General features: G+C 40.9%; 1 protein-coding gene across 4 annotated transcripts in view; it reads right to left on the reverse strand.

Moving 5' to 3' along the window:
• Positions 1-6,118: 6,118 nt before the first annotated feature.
• PAFAH1B2 (platelet activating factor acetylhydrolase 1b catalytic subunit 2) overlaps positions 6,119-21,467 on the reverse strand; it is a 29,187-nt gene continuing 13,838 nt past the window's right edge. For all 4 annotated transcript variants that reach the window (XM_025999175.2, XM_025999176.2, XM_072729732.1 and 1 more), the window contains 4 exons: positions 16,852-16,941; positions 15,564-15,680; positions 13,428-13,550; positions 6,119-9,490 (listed from right to left, as the gene is read on the reverse strand). In XM_025999175.2, coding sequence (XP_025854960.1) covers positions 9,212-9,490; positions 13,428-13,550; positions 15,564-15,680; positions 16,852-16,941 — 609 coding nt within the window. In that variant the 3' untranslated portion in view covers positions 6,119-9,211. The remainder of the gene's footprint in view (positions 9,491-13,427; positions 13,551-15,563; positions 15,681-16,851; positions 16,942-21,467) is intronic.

The raw sequence follows: 21,467 nt of genomic DNA on the forward strand, positions 1-21,467 counted from the left end.
AAATTCGAGATGTTTAAAGAAAAAAAATATATAACATGGCCACTTCTGAAATTGCCAGACACCAGATGAAGCCACTTGGGCCAGAGGCTTGTGAGAATTCTTTAGCTCACAAGATTCCAACAGCTCCAGCTCCTGTCCCTGCCTTATTCTCTGGGCTTTTTTCCAGTGAGGACTAATTTTACCTCATGGCCAATTATATTTATTCATTCCTGCAATAAATATTTAATGGGCACCTACTATGTGCAGGTACTGTTCTATTTATACTTGGCAAATGGTGTGTGCAAGAATTAGATCTGGCCCCTGCCCAAGCTTTTGTACTTGAGAATGATGATCAGAAGCAGGCTACAGGGTCTGGAAAACCCTAGAAAGTCAGACCAGAGGGAACCTTAGCAGACTCCTGGACTAAAGCCCTCATTTTACAGACAGGTAGAGTGAAATCCACAAAGGGTCAGTCCAGAGGAGATTACCAGATTCCAGCATGGTCTAGACAAACCAAATTGCAGGACCCTCAGAGCAACAGGAAGAATTTTCATTATAAGCCCATGCAGTCAGCAGCCCAGTTTGGACAGCTAATGTAGGATTTCCACATTCCAAGTGAACTTCACTTTCTCTCTCATGGTCACCTCCTCCTCAACTTGCCAGTAAATCTGGAGCTCTAAGAAGTACTCCCACTCTGAGCTTGCGCTCCCCATTCAGCCTGATGTAATTTAACTGGTTTCAGGAACTTTCCTGGGTGCTGTGAGAACCACTAGTTTAGAGTCTCAGCTATAGGCTGGGACTGTACTGAATGGGCTCAGGTTGGGGGCATTCCAACTCTAACTCTTAGGCTTTGGGGCAAAACGTGCCCCCAGGCCTGTTTTAATGTGCATCTTCAGACAGACTCACAGTTGTTGAACTGGTCTCTGGAAGTGCAGCCTAGGAATCTGGGTTTTATAAGTACTCCAGAAGCTTGATATGCACAATTCATTTTGAGAACCACTGCTCTGGGGCAAGACAACTGGGACTGGGACTACTGGTATTTGTTTGTTCCCTTTCTCCTAGCGATATCTTAGGAGAAATCTATCTAAATAAACCCAGAAGAGATCCTTCCCTTTTGCAAAGTCTCATAGGTTTAACCTTTGAATCCTCAGCACCCTGCGTGTTCAAACAGGGTAGGAGGGCAATAGCCCCAGACTTTCTTGCGGTTCTCAGGTCGGCAGAAAACTTTCCTCAGCCCTTCTGCCCCACCCCCTAGGGAGGGCACAGCACAACCCAGTTATGAATAAGTCCTTTCTGAGGTCTGGCAGTGCTGCCGCCACCAAGCTGCCGCTGGGAGGAAAGAAGGCCTTTTAGTTGGCTACAGCAGTTAGCAAAAAAAGAAGGGCAGTGCTGGGTCTCAAAGCCAGACTTGTGAGAGCAAAGGAGGTGCAGCCTCCTTGGCCTTTGGGTGCTGGTCCAGCTACTGCATTATCTGCCGAGTTATAGATTAAAAAGCCCACCCCCAGCCCTGGTGATGAGAGCAGGGTGGGTCACAAGGCTCAGATGACTTCGTTCTATTTCCCTATAGGCCATCCTTTTGATCCTGATGCAGAGAGGACCTAAGAAATGGGACCATTAACCAGGCAGCTGACGAGGTTCCTGGCTTTCGATAGGGGGTAGAGAGTGGTCGTGTCTGTTGGTGGGTGGCAGGATCAAACACGACTTTAGAATTTAGTAACTTTAACCCAAAGAGAAAAAGTTACAAAACCAAGCCCTTGAAAGGAAACGGACTTGAAGTTCCGTTTTCATAATGACCATAAAAGGGCCTCACTAAGTGCATCTGCGTGGAGCTCAAACCAGAGCTGTCAGGACACACGCAGCCCCTCAGCAAGTACAGCACCGTACAGCACTTTTTTCTTTCCATCGTGCAAGTTCTGAACTTTCTCAGGGCTGCCCCTGGGGCCTGGCCCTCTCTCCAAAGACTATGAAAATAGGATGCATATCAGGTCAGGAATCAAAGTATTTACTCCATTATTCTGGGGCTAAGGCAAAATTACCTTTCTGGGCCTTCAAGAGTCAGGTATTAATGTCCAGATCTGAATGCAGCTCAGTGGAGCAGGGCTTGGCTGCATTCATCACCCTGAACTACTGTCTAAAGGATAGGAGGGGAGTCGAGGCAGAGCAGTTTTGACTGAGTAGACAAACTTTCTGCCATAGACAGATTAGCCGGGCTTTCACCACTGAGACTGCGAAACATGAACAATACATTCAAGCCTTCTATCCTTGTTCCCTGTGGCCATGTGCTGGAATCAACATCAGAGCTTGGCAGGAAATGAAGCCGGTCATCAGGCTGCTGTAAATAAGGAGATAAAAAATCAATCAACTCAAATCTATCCCCAAAGATCACTGATAAAAATGAGCCATCCTTCTATCTCAGGAGAGCTTGGGTCTCCAGCTACGAAATCAGAAGATGCAACTCAAGAATCTTTTCCTCCTCTCTGGCTGTTATCTAAAGATAACGTGGGCAGCTACTCAGTTCTTATTCCATGTTGGTCTCAATAATAGAAAGGGTCCCGTCTCTTTACACTCTGGCTCACATACAGGCCACCTCCCATGGCTTCTTGTGTTACCTCGCTGGTCCTCGGAGCCTTTCATGAAGGTGATTCTCTCATTCACCATACCTTTGTTCCTCTCAAGAAGTCTAGCTTTGTCTTCTAGCTTCACTCTTCCTATAAAAAACTATCTTATTAATTCCATGTGGCTTCACTCAATTCCAGAAAATTTGTCAAAAACTTTTGTAAGGGGACGCCTGGGTGGCTTAGCAGTTGGGCATCTGCCTTTGGCTCAGGGTGTGATCCCACAGTCCTGAGATCAAGTCCCACATAGGGCTCCCTGCATGGAGCCTGCTTCTCCCTCTGCCTGTGTCTCTGCATCTCTCTCTCTCATTAATAGATAAATAAAATTTTTAAAAAGCACAAAAAACTTTTGTAAGGACACCTGGGTGGCTCAGCGGTTTAGCGCCTCCCTTTGGCCCAGGGCATAGTCCCGGAGTCCCAGGTGCCAGCAGCGAGTCCCACGTCAGGCTCCCTGCATGGAGCCTGCTTCTCCCTCTGCCTGTATCTCTGCCTCTCTCTCTGTCTCTCATGAATAAATAAAACCTTAAAAACAAAACAAAACAAACAAACAAAAAAACCCCTTTTGTTAATAGGTGTGTATGGCATCTTTCTGTTTTTAAGTGAACTTTGTCCTTATTACTGGCAAGAATAACAGGCATTGTTCCTCACAAGCAGCAGCATGGTACCACTGAAAGAACAAGAAATTAAGTTGAAGGATTTGTATTCTGTTAAGCGTCTGCCTTCAGCTCAGTTCATGATCCTGGGGGCCTGGGATGGAACCCTATATTGAGTTCCCTGCTCAGCAGAGCCTGCTTCTCCCGCTCCCTCTGCTGCTCCCCTTGCTTGTCTATGATCACTTCCTCTCACTGTCAAATAAATAAAATCTTAGGAAAAAAAGAAAAGATGATTTGTATTCCAATTTCGGTACTGACAGTTATACTGGCTAGGTGACCGTGAATAAATCACTCAATCTGTTCATTCATACTTTCATTTATTCAATGCCTAGTTTGTGCTAGTCACTAAGCTAGGTGCTGGGAACACAAATACTTAAAACACATTCTCTGTTCTTAAGGAATTCATAATCTAACAGTGTAGACAAATAGGTAAGCATATAATACAGAGTAAGTGCAATGATAAAAGACTTACACAGGGTATTATGGGAACTCAGAGACAGAGATTTAGTACAAACCAGAGCTGGAAATCAGGGAAATCAGAAAACACCCCACGAAGTGTCCCTGAGGGGGAGCCTAAAAGATGAGTAGGAGCTAGCCTAGCAAAGGAACAAGAATATATTCCAGACAAGGGGTCTCAACTTGAACAAAGTCATATAGACTCAAAGTTCAGTGCTGTTGGCACAGAGGTTCAAAGAGGTGGGAAGAAATGAAGAGGATCGAATCATGGAGCACATTGGACATTCTAGCTAATGGCTTGGACGATCAGTAGTTACTGATGAGCATGCTGCAGTACACTGACGTGTTAAGGTCAAAGCTGGATCAGGATGTAGTGTTTTTTGAGATCATAAAATAGCATAAAACCAGAGTAGAAGACAATGTGTTTATCAAAACATCTAAGACCGTTGCCTCATGGCTACATAAAAATATGGACAGAGTCAAGATTTCACCCCTGCTACAACTGGAGAAAAGTATGATGGACTCTTCTGCCGGTTTCTATCCAGTTTTCCCAAGTGGATGCTGGTGAGGAGTCTTCCCTCCACTTGTCCTAAGCCAATGCAGAAGCTCACATGGGGTAGGAGTTCAGATACACTTAACAAAGGGCCAGGGCTGCTGTCACTGCTCCTCTGTGATTAAGGGGAACCAGTGAGTGGCTGACAAACGCAAAGCCTCTGAGGGAGGAGAGGGTAGAGAGGAATTTGGTGTGATCAGATATGGGAGAAAGGCAACTAGAAAAACAAAAATACCTTAGTTTCTCCATATTTTGTTCTCTTATAGGAGTAAACCAGTTTAACCCAGTAGCGTCACTGTGGTAAAGAGTGATAAAGTAGATGATACAAAAACATAGAAGCTTTCAGCTGCTGAGGAAGGTTATACTGGCGTATCAATTTGATGTAATTAATGTTGGCGTGGTTGGTTGCTAGTCATCAAGTTAGGCTCTGATGGGCCAGTTGAGTAATTGACCCTTGTTCCAGTCTCATAGCTATAAAGAGGTCATACTTAGGTCAGGCTGTTTTAGCTCAGGGAGGCAAAGGTGCTACGTGAGAGCTCAAGGTTCCTTCCTGAGCTCCGTCGTCACACAATGTTATACTGGGAGTGATGCCATTAATCCAGTTCAGATGAAGTGGTCTGCAGCATGCAACCAGACTAAACTATCTGCAAAAACATTCCGGACTCATGGGTAAAGAGGCAGATATGTGCTTTCTTAATGTCTCACATGAATGAACCCTCAATGTTTTTATCTACGACAGTGGCCCCCAACCCCACTCAGCATATGGACACGCTGGTAACCTATTTTAGTTATCTTTCTGCCATTTGACTGTACTTACGCACTTTCCCATTCCCTTTAGATCTTAAACTTCATTTACCTAAGTGTCTTCCTGTCAGTCTGAACCTGTTGACGTGTTAATAGCCAAGCAGTCTTTGAACCTCTTCATGTGTACCACCAAAAATCCTTGCTCCATGAACACGTCTCATTCTACTGCTGGTTTTTAAGGTAGAAAAGCAAGATGGCCAGGTAATGCACTTTAAATAGATTCTAATAGTTGTGTGGCCATATGGAGGATAGAATTGAAAAGATCCATCTGCAGAAAAGACTGAAGGAAGCTGTTGGCTTGGTCCAGGCGAGAAGATGGACACTTTGCTCCTTCAGCCAAAAAAGGAGGGATATATCTATCATGAACTCCCTGAATCAGAATGTACAACTACAAAGACACCCCAGATTGCACGAGTAGTGGGCAAGACAAGGACTCTGAAATCAGGTAAAGCTGGGTTCAAATTCCAGTTCAGGCACCAAAATTATAGGACTCCTTAGGCAGATACCATCCATTCCTCCCTCAGCCTCTCAGCCAACAGCAGAATGGGGACAGATGCACCTACAGAGAATTAGGAGGCCTTTCTTTCTAGATGGCACAGGAACTCAGCAGAGTCCAATTAATTTGAAGCACTTCAGTGCATGCTGGGGCAATAGTAATAAGAGATATTCTACAGTGCAAAAAAAGGAAACTGAGGATTATTAGTGTGAGAAACAGAAACAGTGGAAATTACAATTTAATGTGAATAAATTCTAGACTGAAATTAGGAAAAAAGACCAAGAGGTCTTTTTAACTTTTACTCATAACCAATCTGAGACACTTCCTTGGACAATTTCCCCAAGTGTCTACTTAGGATTCCTTATCTCTGCTCACCCCACCCTTCCCTCCTTCAGCCCTGAGATGTGTTGACAGTGAGCTCAGGACATTCAGTTCCCCAGAAAAGCAGCAGGATGTTCTAAGTATTCAATGTGCTTGTGGTTAAGGTAGGGGGAAAAGCATCCCTTTTTTCCCTCTCCGTTGGAATCCAGTCTGATAAAGGAGACAGAAAGACATAAGCAAGTTTGAGTGAAATGTTTACATTTATATTGAAATATGCACTAAAACAGAATGAGTTCTACTAGTCAATGAAACTTTGCCAAAGCAGAATCACAAACTTCTGTTGGGGAGGTCCAGTCAGCTAGCAGCAGTGATCCCCAAGCAGGAACACCAAGGAGAAACCTGGGAGATCCTACTCCAAAAAGCCTCCTTTCAAGAGACCCCGACTCACTTCTCCCACATGCACCCACACAGATTTAGGAGCGTGGACATGCTCCTCATTTTCATATATTTTTAGTTTCTTCTTCACTGCAATAAATATAAAATTGGCAATGCTCATACACCACAGCACAGACAATATTTCAGGCTTTAGCATACAACTGTAAACAGTGACTAGGTTAAAAAAATTTTTTTAAGTAAGGTGTCTTTTTTTTTTTTAACAACGAGAGACAGAATTCTTAAGAGCAGGGCATGAGCTATTCAAGATTTGTTTTGTTGGGTTAAGGTTTTCACAGAAAATTCAGGTTTAGACAGATGCCCCCCAAAAAGACCCTAAGTGGGCGTCAGACCACTGCCCATGGCAGCCTAGAATATGTAGGCAGCAGACCAACATGCATTAGGTCACTTTTGGCAGTACATCCTCAACCTGCCACACTCGTAATGTGACCATAGAAATCCATAGAGCCATCACTGGCTGTCAGCTAGGGTACTGGGAACGGGTGGGCAAAGGAATTAAAACTCGTGGCGGGGGGGGCAGTCAGAACACCTCTGCTAGCTGTCTGGAAAGTTGGCCCCTTAATCACAAAGACAACTAGGACATTTCACTTGGACAGTGCATTACATTTACATATACATGAAAAGTATAAAGAGAGAAATCCAAAGAGTAAGCATTAAGTTCTGTCACTGTAGGAAACAGGGATGTCAATCAAGGAAAAACAGATGAATGCTTTTTTGCCTAAAGCAGTGCAAAGAAAGCTTGCAAGAAATGAAAGTGGACTCAGTATCTGCACAATAGCAATGGGGCAGACTTTTATTTAAAAGGCTAGTGGTTCAAATACTATTGCTTGAATAGCTCTGGTAGGTATAAAATGTAGTAACGCCCGAGGTTTACACACATAAGCAAAGGAGCTGAAGGCCAGCTCACAAAGGGTATTTGATCCTCAGTCAGGAGGGAAGCTGAAAGCGCATGCTGCAGGAGTAACCTAACCTAACGGGTTTGTCTGGACGATACTCCCCACCCTCTGACAAACGGAAAAGGACCTGGATAAGAATCGGTCTTTCACACTCAAACTTCTGGCTTCATCAAGTCTCCACCCTCCTTAGAACTATGCCTCAGCTAAGAAGAAACCTGTCCTGATAAACTCAAGAATCTGGGCTACTAAAAAGAGAGGGAACCTTAATGTGGGAAGCAAGTCTAGTAAACATCACATGTACTTTCTGTTGTTAGTGAAGACATGATACATTCAGAAATGTATTTAAAAAAAAAAAAAGACTAAAAATAAGACCAAAAAAATTCCTAGAAAGAGGCTTCACGAAAAAAACATCAGCCCAAGTTCTAACCCTCTCAATCAGAAGTGGCTCTCAGCACACACTGGCAATCCCTTCGAACTCCCTCCAACAAAAGTACCGACACTTGCTTTGCAAGCCGAATATCGAACACCTGCCTTGGTCACTGAACTTGAATGTTAAACAGAATCAGTGCAGAGCACATTTTAATAAGTAACTCCAATACCCACCTGGTCCAGTTTAAAATGTTTGTGTGTAGATCCAGTTTGTATACATTCCATGGCTATACTAAACAATAAACCATGTATTGTCCTGTTATTTTTAAAATGGCAGTTCTTGTAGCTTGAGCAAACCATTAAGATTATAAAGAGCTCTCTTGAAATTCTCAGATGAAAATACACTAGAGAGAAGCCCTGAAAATCGAACAAACCTAGTTCTTTTTCGCTAAAATGGTGGGATCAAGGTAGAATGTCTATTCTGAAGAGCGGCTCCATTTGTTCCCCCATGAGAAAAGGCCAATTTTTTCTGGACTGATATAATTTAAAAACTAAGCCAATAAAAAAATAAAATATACACCTTAAGATACTATAAAACTTGAAATAATGTCAAGGCTTATGGAATGGGAAACAGAGTTCTGGTTGTTCCCCCCCCCCCCCCCCCAAAAAGGAAAGTATAACACATTTTAAGGAAAAAACAAATCAAACCAAACCAGAACTCTGACTATGGATAGCACTACACAGACTATGCACAGACCACCACACAAGAATGAGTTGCACATCAGTACTATCATCATGAGAGTCACTGGCTGGGGGCTTACACTTCCAGCAACAGAGCTCCTAGGTCAAAAATGTGTTAAAAGCTTGTAATGTCAACAAGGACCCCTCCAAAACAAAGAGGGATGAAGGGAAATAGGGAGGAAGGGCTGCATGCATGGGTCTATTATAGACATGATATTCAGCAGCATAAAAATAATACCCTCCGTAGAGTCCCCCAAATGGGGCAAAACCTATCTTCCACTGCTAAACATGGGAAAGATGAAGAGAACAGAACAAATTCACTTGTAACCATAGCATCTCCCATTATCTGAATGACAAGCACGTTCAATCTGATGCTGTATGTTAAGGAAATGTTGCGAATACATAGGAGTAAAGCAAACTAAAAACAAAGGCTAAATTATGAATCTTAAAAACTGGGAAAAACATCTGTTTTAAAGCCAAGTAGGTGTGATCGTGATCGTTACTATATATGACATAATCCATAGCAAGAAAGGCCAAGAAAAAAAATCTTCATTTTGTTCAGTCCTTAGGCTCGATGTTGTCCCAGGAAAAACTATGATAATTCAATGAGTGTGTCATACATACAACTAAAATGTCCCCTTCTGGTTTCAAACAAATTTTAACAACAATCTTCCTTGGCTATTTTGTCTCCTGTGTCAAACCAACCTTCTATGTACAGGACCAGTTTAAATCCCTCCTCCCCTTCAAACACTAGATATGAACATCCAGGAACATTCTACAATGCAAAGTGCCTTAGGAAAGAGAAGGATTCTGTAGTGCCAGTGATATAACTGATCTGAGGAAGCTGGGGTGCGGTTAACACTGATGGGAGCCAGTCAGGCGATGGTGGTCTGTTTCTCCTCAGGGGTCTCCTCCAACAACTGCATGATCAGTTCATGCAGGGGTTTGCAGATCTTCGCATAGCCCCCTCCCGTGAGGTGCAGAAAATCAAACATGTCGTGGCAGGAGATGGCACCGTCCGAGTGCACGAAGCCCCCGTCCGTGTCCAGGAGCTGGACATTGGCGAGCTTCGGCAGGGAAGCCTTGAGGAGCTGGTTCACCTTGGCATTCTTTTGCCTCAATGGGTTGGGCTTTTCACCTCGAGGTAACAAACCCTGGGGCAAAGCAGAGAACAGAAGATGATAAGAGTCACTGGTTTTTCTCTACTGACTTACCTGTGATTTCGGATTCCTGGAAGAACTCCATTTGGCACTCTTTAAACTTTGATTTCTCAAACACTGGAGTAGGCTGGTTTAATCAAAGTTCTCTGACCACTCCCTCACAGTTTCTTCAAGAGTTCCTCTTCCTCTCCCAGTCCCTTAATTGTTGGTATGCTTCAGGGGCTTGTCCTTGGCCCACTACTCGGCCTCCTCCAAACACTCTAGCCCAGAACCAAACTTCCTGAGGAACTCTCGGACTGACATGTCCAAAACCAATTCATCATCTTCTCCCTACACTATGGTCCTTCTACATTCTCTGTACCAACTGGTCATTCTGACATCCCTGAGAGTTTCATCCCATATATCTTATCTATGTAACATTAAATTACTCAGCTTTTTCATCCTTAATACTTTTCAAAACCTTTCCCCCCCTCCATTCTGATTATACGTACTTGGAAACTTACTTACCACTACTCACTCAGTTGACGTAAAGTTCCTGAGTGGTCTTCCTACCTTCACTGTGGTCTTCCCTCCAATTCATTCTCCATACAGTTATCAGAATAATCTAGCTCAAATACACATTTATTTCTGAAGGCTACATGGAACCTATACTACTGCACATGAGAAATACAGTGGGAAGAAATATGATCTTGAACAATCAAAGACACATAATACCTGCCATAAAACAGAGGTTTCCTAAATTCACTTTTAACTTATATTAATTATCTAACTTTCAGATAAATCACGTGTCTGTCCTCCTATAGTCAATAAAACTCCACCCTTATATGGCAAGAGCAAGGCTTATCATCTCCAACTAGAAATGTCCTTTTCCAGATGTTGATCCTATTATAAAATTATTGTCAGACAACCTTTCAGTTGGTTTATAACTAATGATAGCACGTAGCAAGTTACTGCTATTTAGGCAAAAATTTTTCCACCTGTTTCTCCTACAGGTTATAGTAAGAGGTCTTATTTCACAAAAAATGGATTTTTTACGGGTATTCTACTAAAGAAAAAAAATCTTTATGCCAAAGTACTTGTTCATGTCTGCTTTAATATTTTTCAGCAAAATGTTGGAGCCTTGATTACCACTTTATTTTGTAATTGTATAGTTCCAATGAGAATTAGAGATAATTATGATTCTGCTCCCCTACATCATCACCTCTTATCCTTGTTAAGCACCTCAAACATTTCAGATGAAGTCAATCCTAAACCCTAGTTTACATAACAAAGTATAAGCCTCTCGTCCTACAGTTAACAAAAAAGAACTGCCCTCAATGTTTACATATTTAAGTCTCAAGAAGAAAGGATAACCAGTGAACAACAAATATACTTTGTTCTGCCATTCAAAGAATACCATGACAATCAAGTCCTAAAAAATGATTAAGTCTTAAGAACAGGGCACCATCCCTACGGAGATTTTCAAGCAAGGATGAGAAAAGCACCTTATATATTTGTATTTTCCTTAATATGAGTGTATCAAAGGTATGCCATGTGATTTTTTCCCCTAAAATAATTACTAAAATAACTATCAATGTTAAAAGAAACAAAAAAGAAAAATATCATGCTCCTAATCTCTTCATCATGTGACAACTATAGCAGACCCTTGAATAACACAGGTTTGAGGTACACAGGTCCGAAAAACAAATGTTTTTCGATAAATACAGTACTGTAAATATAGTTTCTCTTCCTTATGGTTTTCTTAGTCACATTTTCTTTTCCCTAACTTTAAGAATGCAGTATCCCATATATACAACATGCCAAATATGTGTTAATTAACTGCTTATCAATAAGGCTTCTGATCAACAGACTCTTAGTAGTTAAATTTTAGGAGTGAAAAGTTATATGTACCTTTTTGAGTGTATGGGGGTCAGTGCCCCCGATCGTCATTTTGTTCAAAGATCATCTGTATTTTAAGTAATTCTAAATATAATACACATAGAGTTTAGTATTTGGATTTTTCACTTAAATACATCATAAATCTTGTTTCCACACAGTTTTCGTAACTGTCATTGGATCAGGGCTATTATATTCAATGACTTGTGCAATCATTCTCTCACATGTCATTTAAGGCACTGCTGAATTTTGAGTGTTGTAAAGAACACCGGGGTGTATCAGATTTAAAAGTCTGGTTGAAACAAGACTATTTACAGAGGATGTATTCAGCAACATTCATGCAACAAATATATCCCAAGCAGCTATACACCAGCCACTGTACCTCAGGGGTGGACTCTTAACAATGCAACCCTTTCTAGAGTAAAGCAGGGATACAAGCAAGTAAATTAAATTAAATACCATGCAATAAAAAAATAAGGCTAGAGTGTTTGGAGTGGGCAGAAGAGTACCCCAAGGACAAGACCCTGAAGCACACCAACGTACCAGCACTGATAAGAAAAATTCAAACTCCTATCAAGGCATACAAATCCCTTATGGTAACTTGGCCATGGTCTCTTTCTCCTAAACATCCTGGCCTCAAACTTTATTCAATGTCAGCCCTAAAATTCTTGAAGCACCTTCCTTCACTTGTCCAACACACACACACACACACATAAATACAAGCCTGTCATCATTTTTTTTCTCCCTATGTAATGCCTTCTTTTCTTTCCTTTTTCCATTTGCCTGGAGACCAATGAATTCTTTAAAACTGTAGTCAAATGTCAGCTTTTAGGTCCAAAACCCACCCGTTCTCATGGGGTGCCTGGGTGGCTCAGTGGGTTAAGCATCTGACTCTTGGTTTCAGCTCAGGTCATGATCTCAGGTTGTCAGAACAAGCCCTGTGTCAAGCTCCATGATCAGAACCGAGTCTGCTTGGGATTTTTTCAGTCTCTTCCCCTCTTTGCTCTTCCCCCTTGTCAAGCGCACTTGCTTTCTCTAGATAAATAAAATCTTAAAACAAAACAAATAACCTGTTCTCCTCTTAGCGTACAATGTAATTACTCTCATTAGCATACAGTATGCTAATTCTCTCTTTATATTGCCGTGTCCATCTACCACTAGATAGGGACGATGTCTTACTCATTTGTTTGCTTAGTACCCAGTGTCTCATACATAGTGATCCTCATGTTTGTTGAATAAATGACTATCTTTTTAACATCATCTTATTAATGAACTGAATATGTATCAGATTTCATTCAAAATTTAGTTTTGCTGAGAATATCTACAGGTAAACTTTCATACTGAAAGACAGCTTGTCTATCTCTGAGACTATGAAGATGTAATGTTTTAGCTCCTCAAAGGGCAGCACTCTCTATTAAAGGTAAGACTATAAAGTACCCGATTTCTTGCTAACAGAATCTTTGATGTTTTAGAGAATTCAGAGATTCTAATGAATATATCATCTTTAACTGAACAACATATCTAAGTTAATCCAAACCTACATCTAATAAAAAGAGACTCAGGATTAGGACAAGTTTCATATGTAATTTTAAAAATCATCAGAAGACAGTTTAAAAAAAATTAAGGCTACCTAAGACAACAAAGAGGATTTCCACCTCTAAACAAAGATGAGCAGATAAAAGATGACTCCCGCAGCTGGTCTGGGGAATGATGAAACTGGTTAAGACAATGGGATATAGGGATCCCTGGGTGGCGCAGCGGATTAGCGCCTACCTTCGACCCAGGATCGAATCCCACGTCAGGCTCCCGGTGCATGGAGCCTGCTTCTCCCTCTGCCTATGTCTCTGCCTCTCTCTCTCTCTGTGTGACTATCATAAATTAAAAAAAAAAAAAAAAAAAAAAAGACAACGGGATATATCAGACAAGGGCCTCTTAGGAGAATCACAAACTGCTTCCACCTAAAGATTCTCTATATTCATGAGCAATCATATTTTGGAAAACATTCCTCACTTGACCTAATGACATCAAAGACTTTACACACCCAAAGACTACATACCAATACAATGATTTTGGCCTGTGGCTGCCTTGTGTTAATAAGTTGTACAATGGCCTCGATTCCACCTGCTACTTCTTCTGCCGTATTTTCATGGTTGTTTGTTCCTACCCAGACAACGATGACCTATGATTAAAGGAAGAAGAAAAAAAGCAGAGAGGGATAAATAACCAGGAATAAAGGAATGTTTAGATAAAAATCAATATTAGATAAAAATATTTATCAATGTTTAGATAAAAATTTTATTTCAAAAATGAAAAGAAGGAAAGGTAAAGTTGTCAAATGGTAGTGGGTAACTTTAACTGAGCAGCCATCTTCAAACACTGATTTTGGACTCATATATTTCAGGATAAATTCCAAGCAGATTAAGTCTGAAGCAGTAGAACTACACTAGCATGATAGAAGGTTTTCATCATTGTGGAGTTGGAAGCTAATCTCCTAAAATCCTATACAAAAAAGAAAAATTCAACTGTATAAAAATTAAAACTCTGCATGTTGAAGAAAACACTAAAATAAAGTAAAATCTAGGAAAGCCAGGGAAAAACATCTGCAACTCCTACCACAAAAACTCCTTGACTAGAAGTATCTTCCAGAAAAAAATAACAAAAATACCCAAGGGAGTGTAACTGGTATGAATACGTGCACAGTTATACTCAAGAAAGAGTGGCTGGGGAGGAGGCTGGATGCAGTTTCAACAAGTTCTTCCAGATAGGTAGATACATAGATAGATAAATAAGCAGACAAATAGATTAATTAAATTTACGAGGTGGCTGTCATCTAGAGACATACATCCTACTGTATAATCCAATAAAGTAATTTACCACCCTGTTACAAAAGACAGGAACATGGACAAGTTTTTCTATTACACAAGTCAAAAATAGGGTGCCTGGCTGGCTCAGTTAGTAGAGCATGGGACTCTTGATCTTGGGATTATGAGTTCAAGCCCCATGATGGGTGTCGAGATTACTTAAAAATAAAATCTTAGGGAAAAAAAAGATGGGCTCCTGAGTGGCTCAGTTGGTTAAGTGTCTGACTCTTGATTTCAGCTCAGGTCATGATCTTTGAGTCAAGGGATCAAGCTCCCATGTTGGACTCTGTGCTCAGCATAGAGTCTGTCCCTCTCCCTCTGCTTCTCCCCCCCACTCACACAGATGCGTGAGCTCTTTCTCTACTAAATAAAATCTTAATAAAAAATAAATAGTAAATAAATAAAAAGGGATTTCAGTGCAGGCTGGGTTCTCAGGGTCAGGAGATCAAGCCCCATGGGCTCTGAACTCAGAGCAGAGTCTGCTTGAGATTCTCTCCCTCTCCTTCTGCCCCTCTCACTCATGCTCTCTCTAAAATAAATAAATAAACCGGGACGCCTGGGGGGCTTAGCAGTTAAGTAAGTCTGCCTTCCCCTCATGGCATGATCCTGGAGTGCTGGGATCGAGTCCCACATGAGGCTCCCTGCCTGGAGCCTGCTTCTCCCTCTGCCTCTTTCTGTGTCTCTCATGAATAAATAAATAAAATCTTAAAAATAAATCTTTTAAATTAAAAAAAAATTTTTTTTAAAGGCCAAAAATAAAATATTTTCAACAAAGCAACTGTTAACAGCTTTGTTTAGGGCTGAAAAAAATTATAGGCAGTGTGCCAACTCAGGACATTTATAATGTGTTAAGGTAGTGAGTACATGTTTCTGGTAAACATTTATTCACATCTGCTTCAAATTTTCTTCAGAAAAACTTGGAGGCCTTGATTACTAATTAATCTATATGGTTAAACAGATCCAGGATCATTTCCTGAAGTCAGTGATGGCACTGTCGCCCTCACCCACATCTGAGCAGTCTTCCCAGTACTGTATTTGGGTCTACAGAATAGCATGCCTCATTAGCATCGAATCCCTTCCTACAGCTGAAGAAGATCATTATTAACAATTACAAATACAACCTAAGCAAGTAATACACTGATTTCTTAATACCTATTTGGAATGTTTTTAAGCAAGGACAACAGTATCCTTTATCTTAAAGGAGCACAAAGCAAAAACAGTGAAACAATGCTTTAAAGAAGCAATCTTTTTACTAACAATTTCAGACAATTTAACTACCTGGAAAAGACTCGACATTAAAGATATTCTTTAAAACATAAGTTTCATTTCACCTTAGGTTTAATATTCTCCAGTTCTCCATTCTTTAGTCTCCATAAAACATGTCTTGTTGTATCTCCTCCAATTCCAAAATTCAGTGCATGAAGTGGGGAAAAAAGTTCTCGCCATATCTAAAAAGAGAAAAACTGGCTTTATTTAAACTGGGAAGGAAAGAAAATTCCTCCACTGTAATGTGTTGTGAGGCACCTGAAAGAATAATTTTCATTTTCTGTATTCAAATGTAATTCTGCAAACGGTGAACTACTCGTTGTTTGCAGGGCTCTGAGGATGGCATCGCATCACTCAGTATTTTTATTATTATTTTTAAATATGTTTTTCATTTTATTTTCTAAGGAGGTCCCAGGCCAATGTGGAGCCCAACTTGGGGCTTGAACTCACAACTGTGAGACTGAGACTTGGGCTGAGATCAAGAGTTGACTGCATAACTAACTAAGCCACCCAGGCACCTCTGCATCACTCAGTTCTTTTTGCAGTCTTCGACCACAGCTCAAGAATGGAGTCACAATGCCACCTCATGCTAATTAAGAGGTCCCAACATTTATATTCAAGGTGCCAAGTCAATAAATTTTCCTTTCACTTTACTCATGCGTCAAAATAAATAGGGTTAAGTAGAAACACAAGATGAAATTTAGAGTGCTGGAGCCAGAAAGGAATTAAGCTTTCTTTTCCTTTAAACTGCCCTTGGAAGAGTGCAAACTTTAAAAAAAGAGGTGGAATAGTTCCCCACAAAAATACACAAAATACGGGTGGCCTGGGTGGTGCAGTCAGTTCAGTGTCTGACTCTTGGTTTCAGCTCAGGTCATGATCTCAGGGTCAAGGAATCAAACCCTGCATTGGGCTCCACACTCAGCATGGAGTCTGCTTATGATTCTCTCTCTGCCTCTCCCTCCCCCCTCCCACCACTGCATATTCTCCCTCTTGCTAAAATAAATAAATAAATCTTTAAAAAAAATACACAAAATAAGAACATGTAAAACAGAGTAAGACTTGAGAATCACGACCAGGACAAATTTAAGTAAATAAATATAACAGGGAAGCTTCTTGGAAGCCAAGGCAAAAAAGGGAGCTGAGTTAGAAACAAAGCTAAATGCTTTCTGCCTCATCATGCTTGGTGGCACAAAGAATCCCATTATGTGGGTCTGACCTCCCTCACACTCTGAACTAGAGCTTCGCTAAAGTGTCATGAGTAAGTCTATAGGTTCAGCTCAGAATGACAGTTTGCTAGTGATGAATGGATTTACCTTAGTAGCCAAGACCCACCCTCACCCCTTCCACCTTTACCTCGTACTGCTGCATTAACTGCACCATGGAATCCCCCACAAACAGTACATCAGGCTCTTTGTCTTTACAGTCCAGGACAAATCTGTTGTGCTGGTTCGAAAAAGGAAGAAAAATTAGAAACTGGCATTTCCTTTTCTGTGAGGTATCTTGTCCTAAACAGAACAGAGTCCAACCAGTTATTCTTTTGTTAAATATTCTATTTATTCTGTCTGTAATGAACTGCTGGGACTTTCTTCCCACCTTTACCATGCTAATCATTCTCATATGCTCGAGAAAACTGAAATCCTACTGAAACCAGAAGAGAAAAACATGTTTAACATGTTTTTAAAAGTTTGTGTTTTCCTCAAACCTGCATATCTTCTGCCTGTACTGGAGAATAATATTCTCCCGTATTTGCTTTATCTGTTTGTTTGCAGAACCATTTGAAAGTAAGTGGTTCTTCCCTCTTAAATATTTCAGCATGAGTAAGGACAGTCTCCTATAAAACCAGAAAACTATTATCACACCGAAGACGAAGAACAATAATCCTATACTTAGTCCATATTCAGTCTTTCTACTTGTTCCAAGGGTTGGATAATGTATTATATCCTTTTTTTGAAGTAGGAACCAATCAAGAGTCACGTATCTTATTTGGATGTTTTTAATATGGCTTTTGAAAATGCCTTTTTACCTCCAACTGTGAGACAATGGCAAAGTGGTAGTCAAGCCTTTCTTAATCTAATCCAAGTACATAAACAGTGGTGACCATGATCTAGTCCCAGAGTGCTTCTTTATTGCAAATGCACAAAACACTTTTAAAATGGGATTTTACTCATCGATGCTAAAGGACACAGTTGGAAGTTTCTATATTCATCCCCAAAACAAATTTACACAATGCTCTAGGCAAGTCTTTAACTCAGTTCTATGGAAAGGTCTGAGTGCTGTTCCTTTTTCTCAAGCACTACATTCAATGATGCTTTCTTTAGGGATTAACATACAATTATATTTAAGTGTACCTACTGCTAATATCTGTGCAGATAACACTGTAGTAAATTGGAGATACTCATCTGCTATGGGTGAAAATACAAAAAAACTTCTGGAAATAATTTGACAATTTATTAAAAGAGCTCCTCTCATTGGGTGATAGGATTTTAGATTTTTTTTTTTTTTACGATCTTGTTTATTTATTTTAGAAAAAGAGAGAGCCCACGCAGAAAAGGAACAGAAGAAGAGGGAGAGAATCTCCAATAGGCTCCCTACTGAGCGTGGAGCCCAATGCGGGGCTGTATCTCAGGATCCTGAGATAGGACCTGGGCTGAAACCAATAGTTAGATGCTTCAGCAACTGAGCCATCCAGGAACCCCGTGTTTCCATTTTTTGTATTCACGTCTTGTGTGAATAAATTTTTTAAATTACTACTCTTTCAATAAGCATTTTTAAACTGAAGGAATAAAATAGGCAAGAATAATACTGTAGCTGGTGAGTAGGTACACTTCCACAACACATCACCTCTTCACTGCGGTTCGGTTCTATGGTACCAATTACCTCTCAATATCAATAAATAGTTCAAGGCTGTCATGCAATTTAAGCTCTGCTGTTCTAAAGGTTCTGGTATTATCTTTCCTTTTTAAGTATAAAAGCAGCTAAAATGGGGCGCCTGGGTGGCTCAGTGGTTGAGAATCTACCTTCAGTTCAGGTAGTGACCCTGAGGTCCTGGGGTCAAGTCCCCATCAAGTTCCCTGCAGGAAGCCTGCTTCTCCCTCTGCTTTTGTCTCTGCCTCTCTCTCTGTTTCTCTCATGAATAAGTAAATAAATCCTAAAAATAAATAAAATAAATCAAAGCACCTACAATAAGTTTGGGAAAATAGAGCAAAACAAAACACTTAAAATTCTACCATCTTAACCCAGTAACTACCATTTGGAGGTATTTTCCTCTTGCTATTTTTCCACAGGCCTCCCCCACTTTTTAAAAAAATAGTAAAATCATTATGTCTACCTCCTTCTGGCACAATAGCTTTGGGGACAGAACAGCCTATGTTCATATTCTAGCCTGTCTACTTTCTAGTACAGAAAGCACATAACCTGAGTCTTGTTTTGTGCATCTGCTGGCAGCTCTGTTGCAGAGCCATGTAGATGAATTCTAGGAAAGGTATCCAGCTTTTGGCAGACACCCAGTAGGTACTCAATACACAGCAGCCATTGTAACTGCAGTTAACATTACACTAGAAGTGTTTTTCTGTGTAGCTACATGATTTTCATAACCATAATTTTTAGTGGCCGCATAATATCCTACTGAATGCATCCAATGACACATCATTTTTATTTATTTTTAATTTTTTTAATTTATTATTTATGATAGTCACACACACACACACACACACACACACACACACACAGAGAGAGAGGTAGAGACACAGGCAGAGGGAGAAGCAGGCTCCATGCACTGGGAGCCCGACGTGGGATTCGATCCCGGGTCTCCAGGATCGCGCCCTGGGCCAAAGGCAGGCGCCAAACCGCTGCGCCACCCAGGGATCCCGACACATCATTTTTAAAGTCTTACTACTGGTAGACTTGCCAGTAGTGTCCTATTTACTGTGATGAAGAAATTCACACATATTTTACTTTTTACATGTTGGGGATTCTTAGGTCAAAGATGAACACTTTGTGAATCCTTTCTTTTTTTTAAAGATTTTATTTATTTATTCATGACAGACACAGAGAGAGTGAGAGGCAGAGACCCAAGCAGAGGGAGAAGCAGGCAACATGCAGGGATCTCCAGGACCACACCCTGGGCTGAAGGCGGCGCTAAACCACTGGGCTACCGGGGCTGCCCAGATCCTTGATATATTTCCAAAGTGTTAACAAAAAGGCTGTATTTGGGGGCAGCCCAGGTGGCTCAGCGGTTTAGTGCCACCTTCAGCCCAGGGCCTGATCCTGGAGACCGGGGATGGAGTCCCACGACGGGCTCCCTGCTTGGAACCTGCTTCTCTCTCCTCTCTGCCTCTCTCTGTGTCTCTCATGAATAAATAAAATCTTAAAAAAAAGTTAAAAAAAAAAAAAGGCTGTATTTGTACTGCCTCTAGCAATTTATAAGAACTGGTTTTACCACACTCCCACTTGCACTGGATGTTACTATTTCTTTCTCCCTTTCCCTTCTTTCTCATTATTTTAATCTGTACTTTTTAGAAACACAATGTAACATACTTCTGGGGCAATGGAGTGGCTCAGGTTGTGGTTTCAGGGTTGTGAGATCGAGCCCTGCATCAGGCTCTATACTCGGTGTGGAGCCTGCTTGGGATTTTCTCTCTCTCTCTCTCTCTCTCTCTCTCTCTCTCTCTCTCTCTCTCTCGCCTCTGTTAATGCTCATGCCTCTCTCAAAAAATAAAATTAAGTAAAAAAAAAAAGTGACACCCTTTCTCTCATGTTTATCAAGATACTTATCTAGTGGTACCCTGAGGGTATTTTCACTGATATCGTAAAAAAAAAATATATCAAGGCTTCATCTGTATTACTTACTGCAAATATTTTCCTCAGTCTGCTGCTGAGACTTTTCCTATATGGTTGTTTGTTTGTTTTGAGAGAGAGAGAGAGAGAGAGATAACCTGTGTACAAGTGGGGGGGGAGGGAGAATCCTGAGCAGGCTCCATACCCAGTGCAGAGCCTGATGCAGAGCTCAATCTCATAATCCCGAGATCACTACCTAACCCCAAATCAAGAGTCTGATGCTTAACTGACTGAACTACCCACGTGTCCCTGGTTAGTATGCTTTGATACAATTTATATTAAATTTGTATACAGTTAAGTCTTTCAGTATCACCCTTTAGAAAAACTTATTATGAAAGATATCAAACATACAAAAGTAGAGAAAATAGCATAGTGCAGCTTCGCGTATCCATCACCAGCTATAGTGATCGTTTTATGGTCACTATTATTTCTGTCATCCTAAACTATTGCCTACCCCTATCTTCAGAGTATTCGAGCAAATTAAGGATACAGCACTCTAGGGCTGCCCAGGTGGCTCAGCAGTTTAGCACCACTTTCAGCCCAGGGCCTGATCCTGGAGACCTGGGATCAAGTCCCACATCAGGCTCCCTGCATGGAGCCTGCTTCTCCCTCTGCCTGTGTCTGTGTCTCGCTCATTAATAAATATTTATTTATTTATTTATTTATTTATTTATTTATTTATTTATTTAATTTATTTATTTATTTAAAAAGATTTTATTTATTTATTAGAGAGACAGAGGCAGTCCTCAATCCCAGGACTCCAGGATCAGGCCCTGGGCTGCAGGTGGTGCTAAACCGCTGAGCTATTGGGGCTGCCCCAATAAATAAAATCTTTTTTTTTTAAATTTTTTTAAATTTATTTATGATAGTCACACAGAGAGAGAGAGAGAAGCAGAGACACAGGCAGAGGGAGAAGCAGGCTCCATGCACCGGGAGCCCAACGTGGGATTCGATCCCGGGTCTCCAGGATCGCGCCCTGGGCCAAAGGCAGGCGCCAAACCGCTGGGCAACCCAGGGATCCCCCAATAAATAAAATCTTAAAAAAAAAGAAAAAAAGAAAAAAAAAGGATACAGCACTATATATCATAATGCTTATTCTACTTATATTTTATTTTTTTTTCTACTTATATTTT

Source organism: Vulpes vulpes, chromosome 12 (genome assembly GCF_048418805.1).
Source record: "Vulpes vulpes isolate BD-2025 chromosome 12, VulVul3, whole genome shotgun sequence".
In the NCBI taxonomy this organism is placed as follows: domain Eukaryota; kingdom Metazoa; phylum Chordata; class Mammalia; order Carnivora; family Canidae; genus Vulpes; species Vulpes vulpes.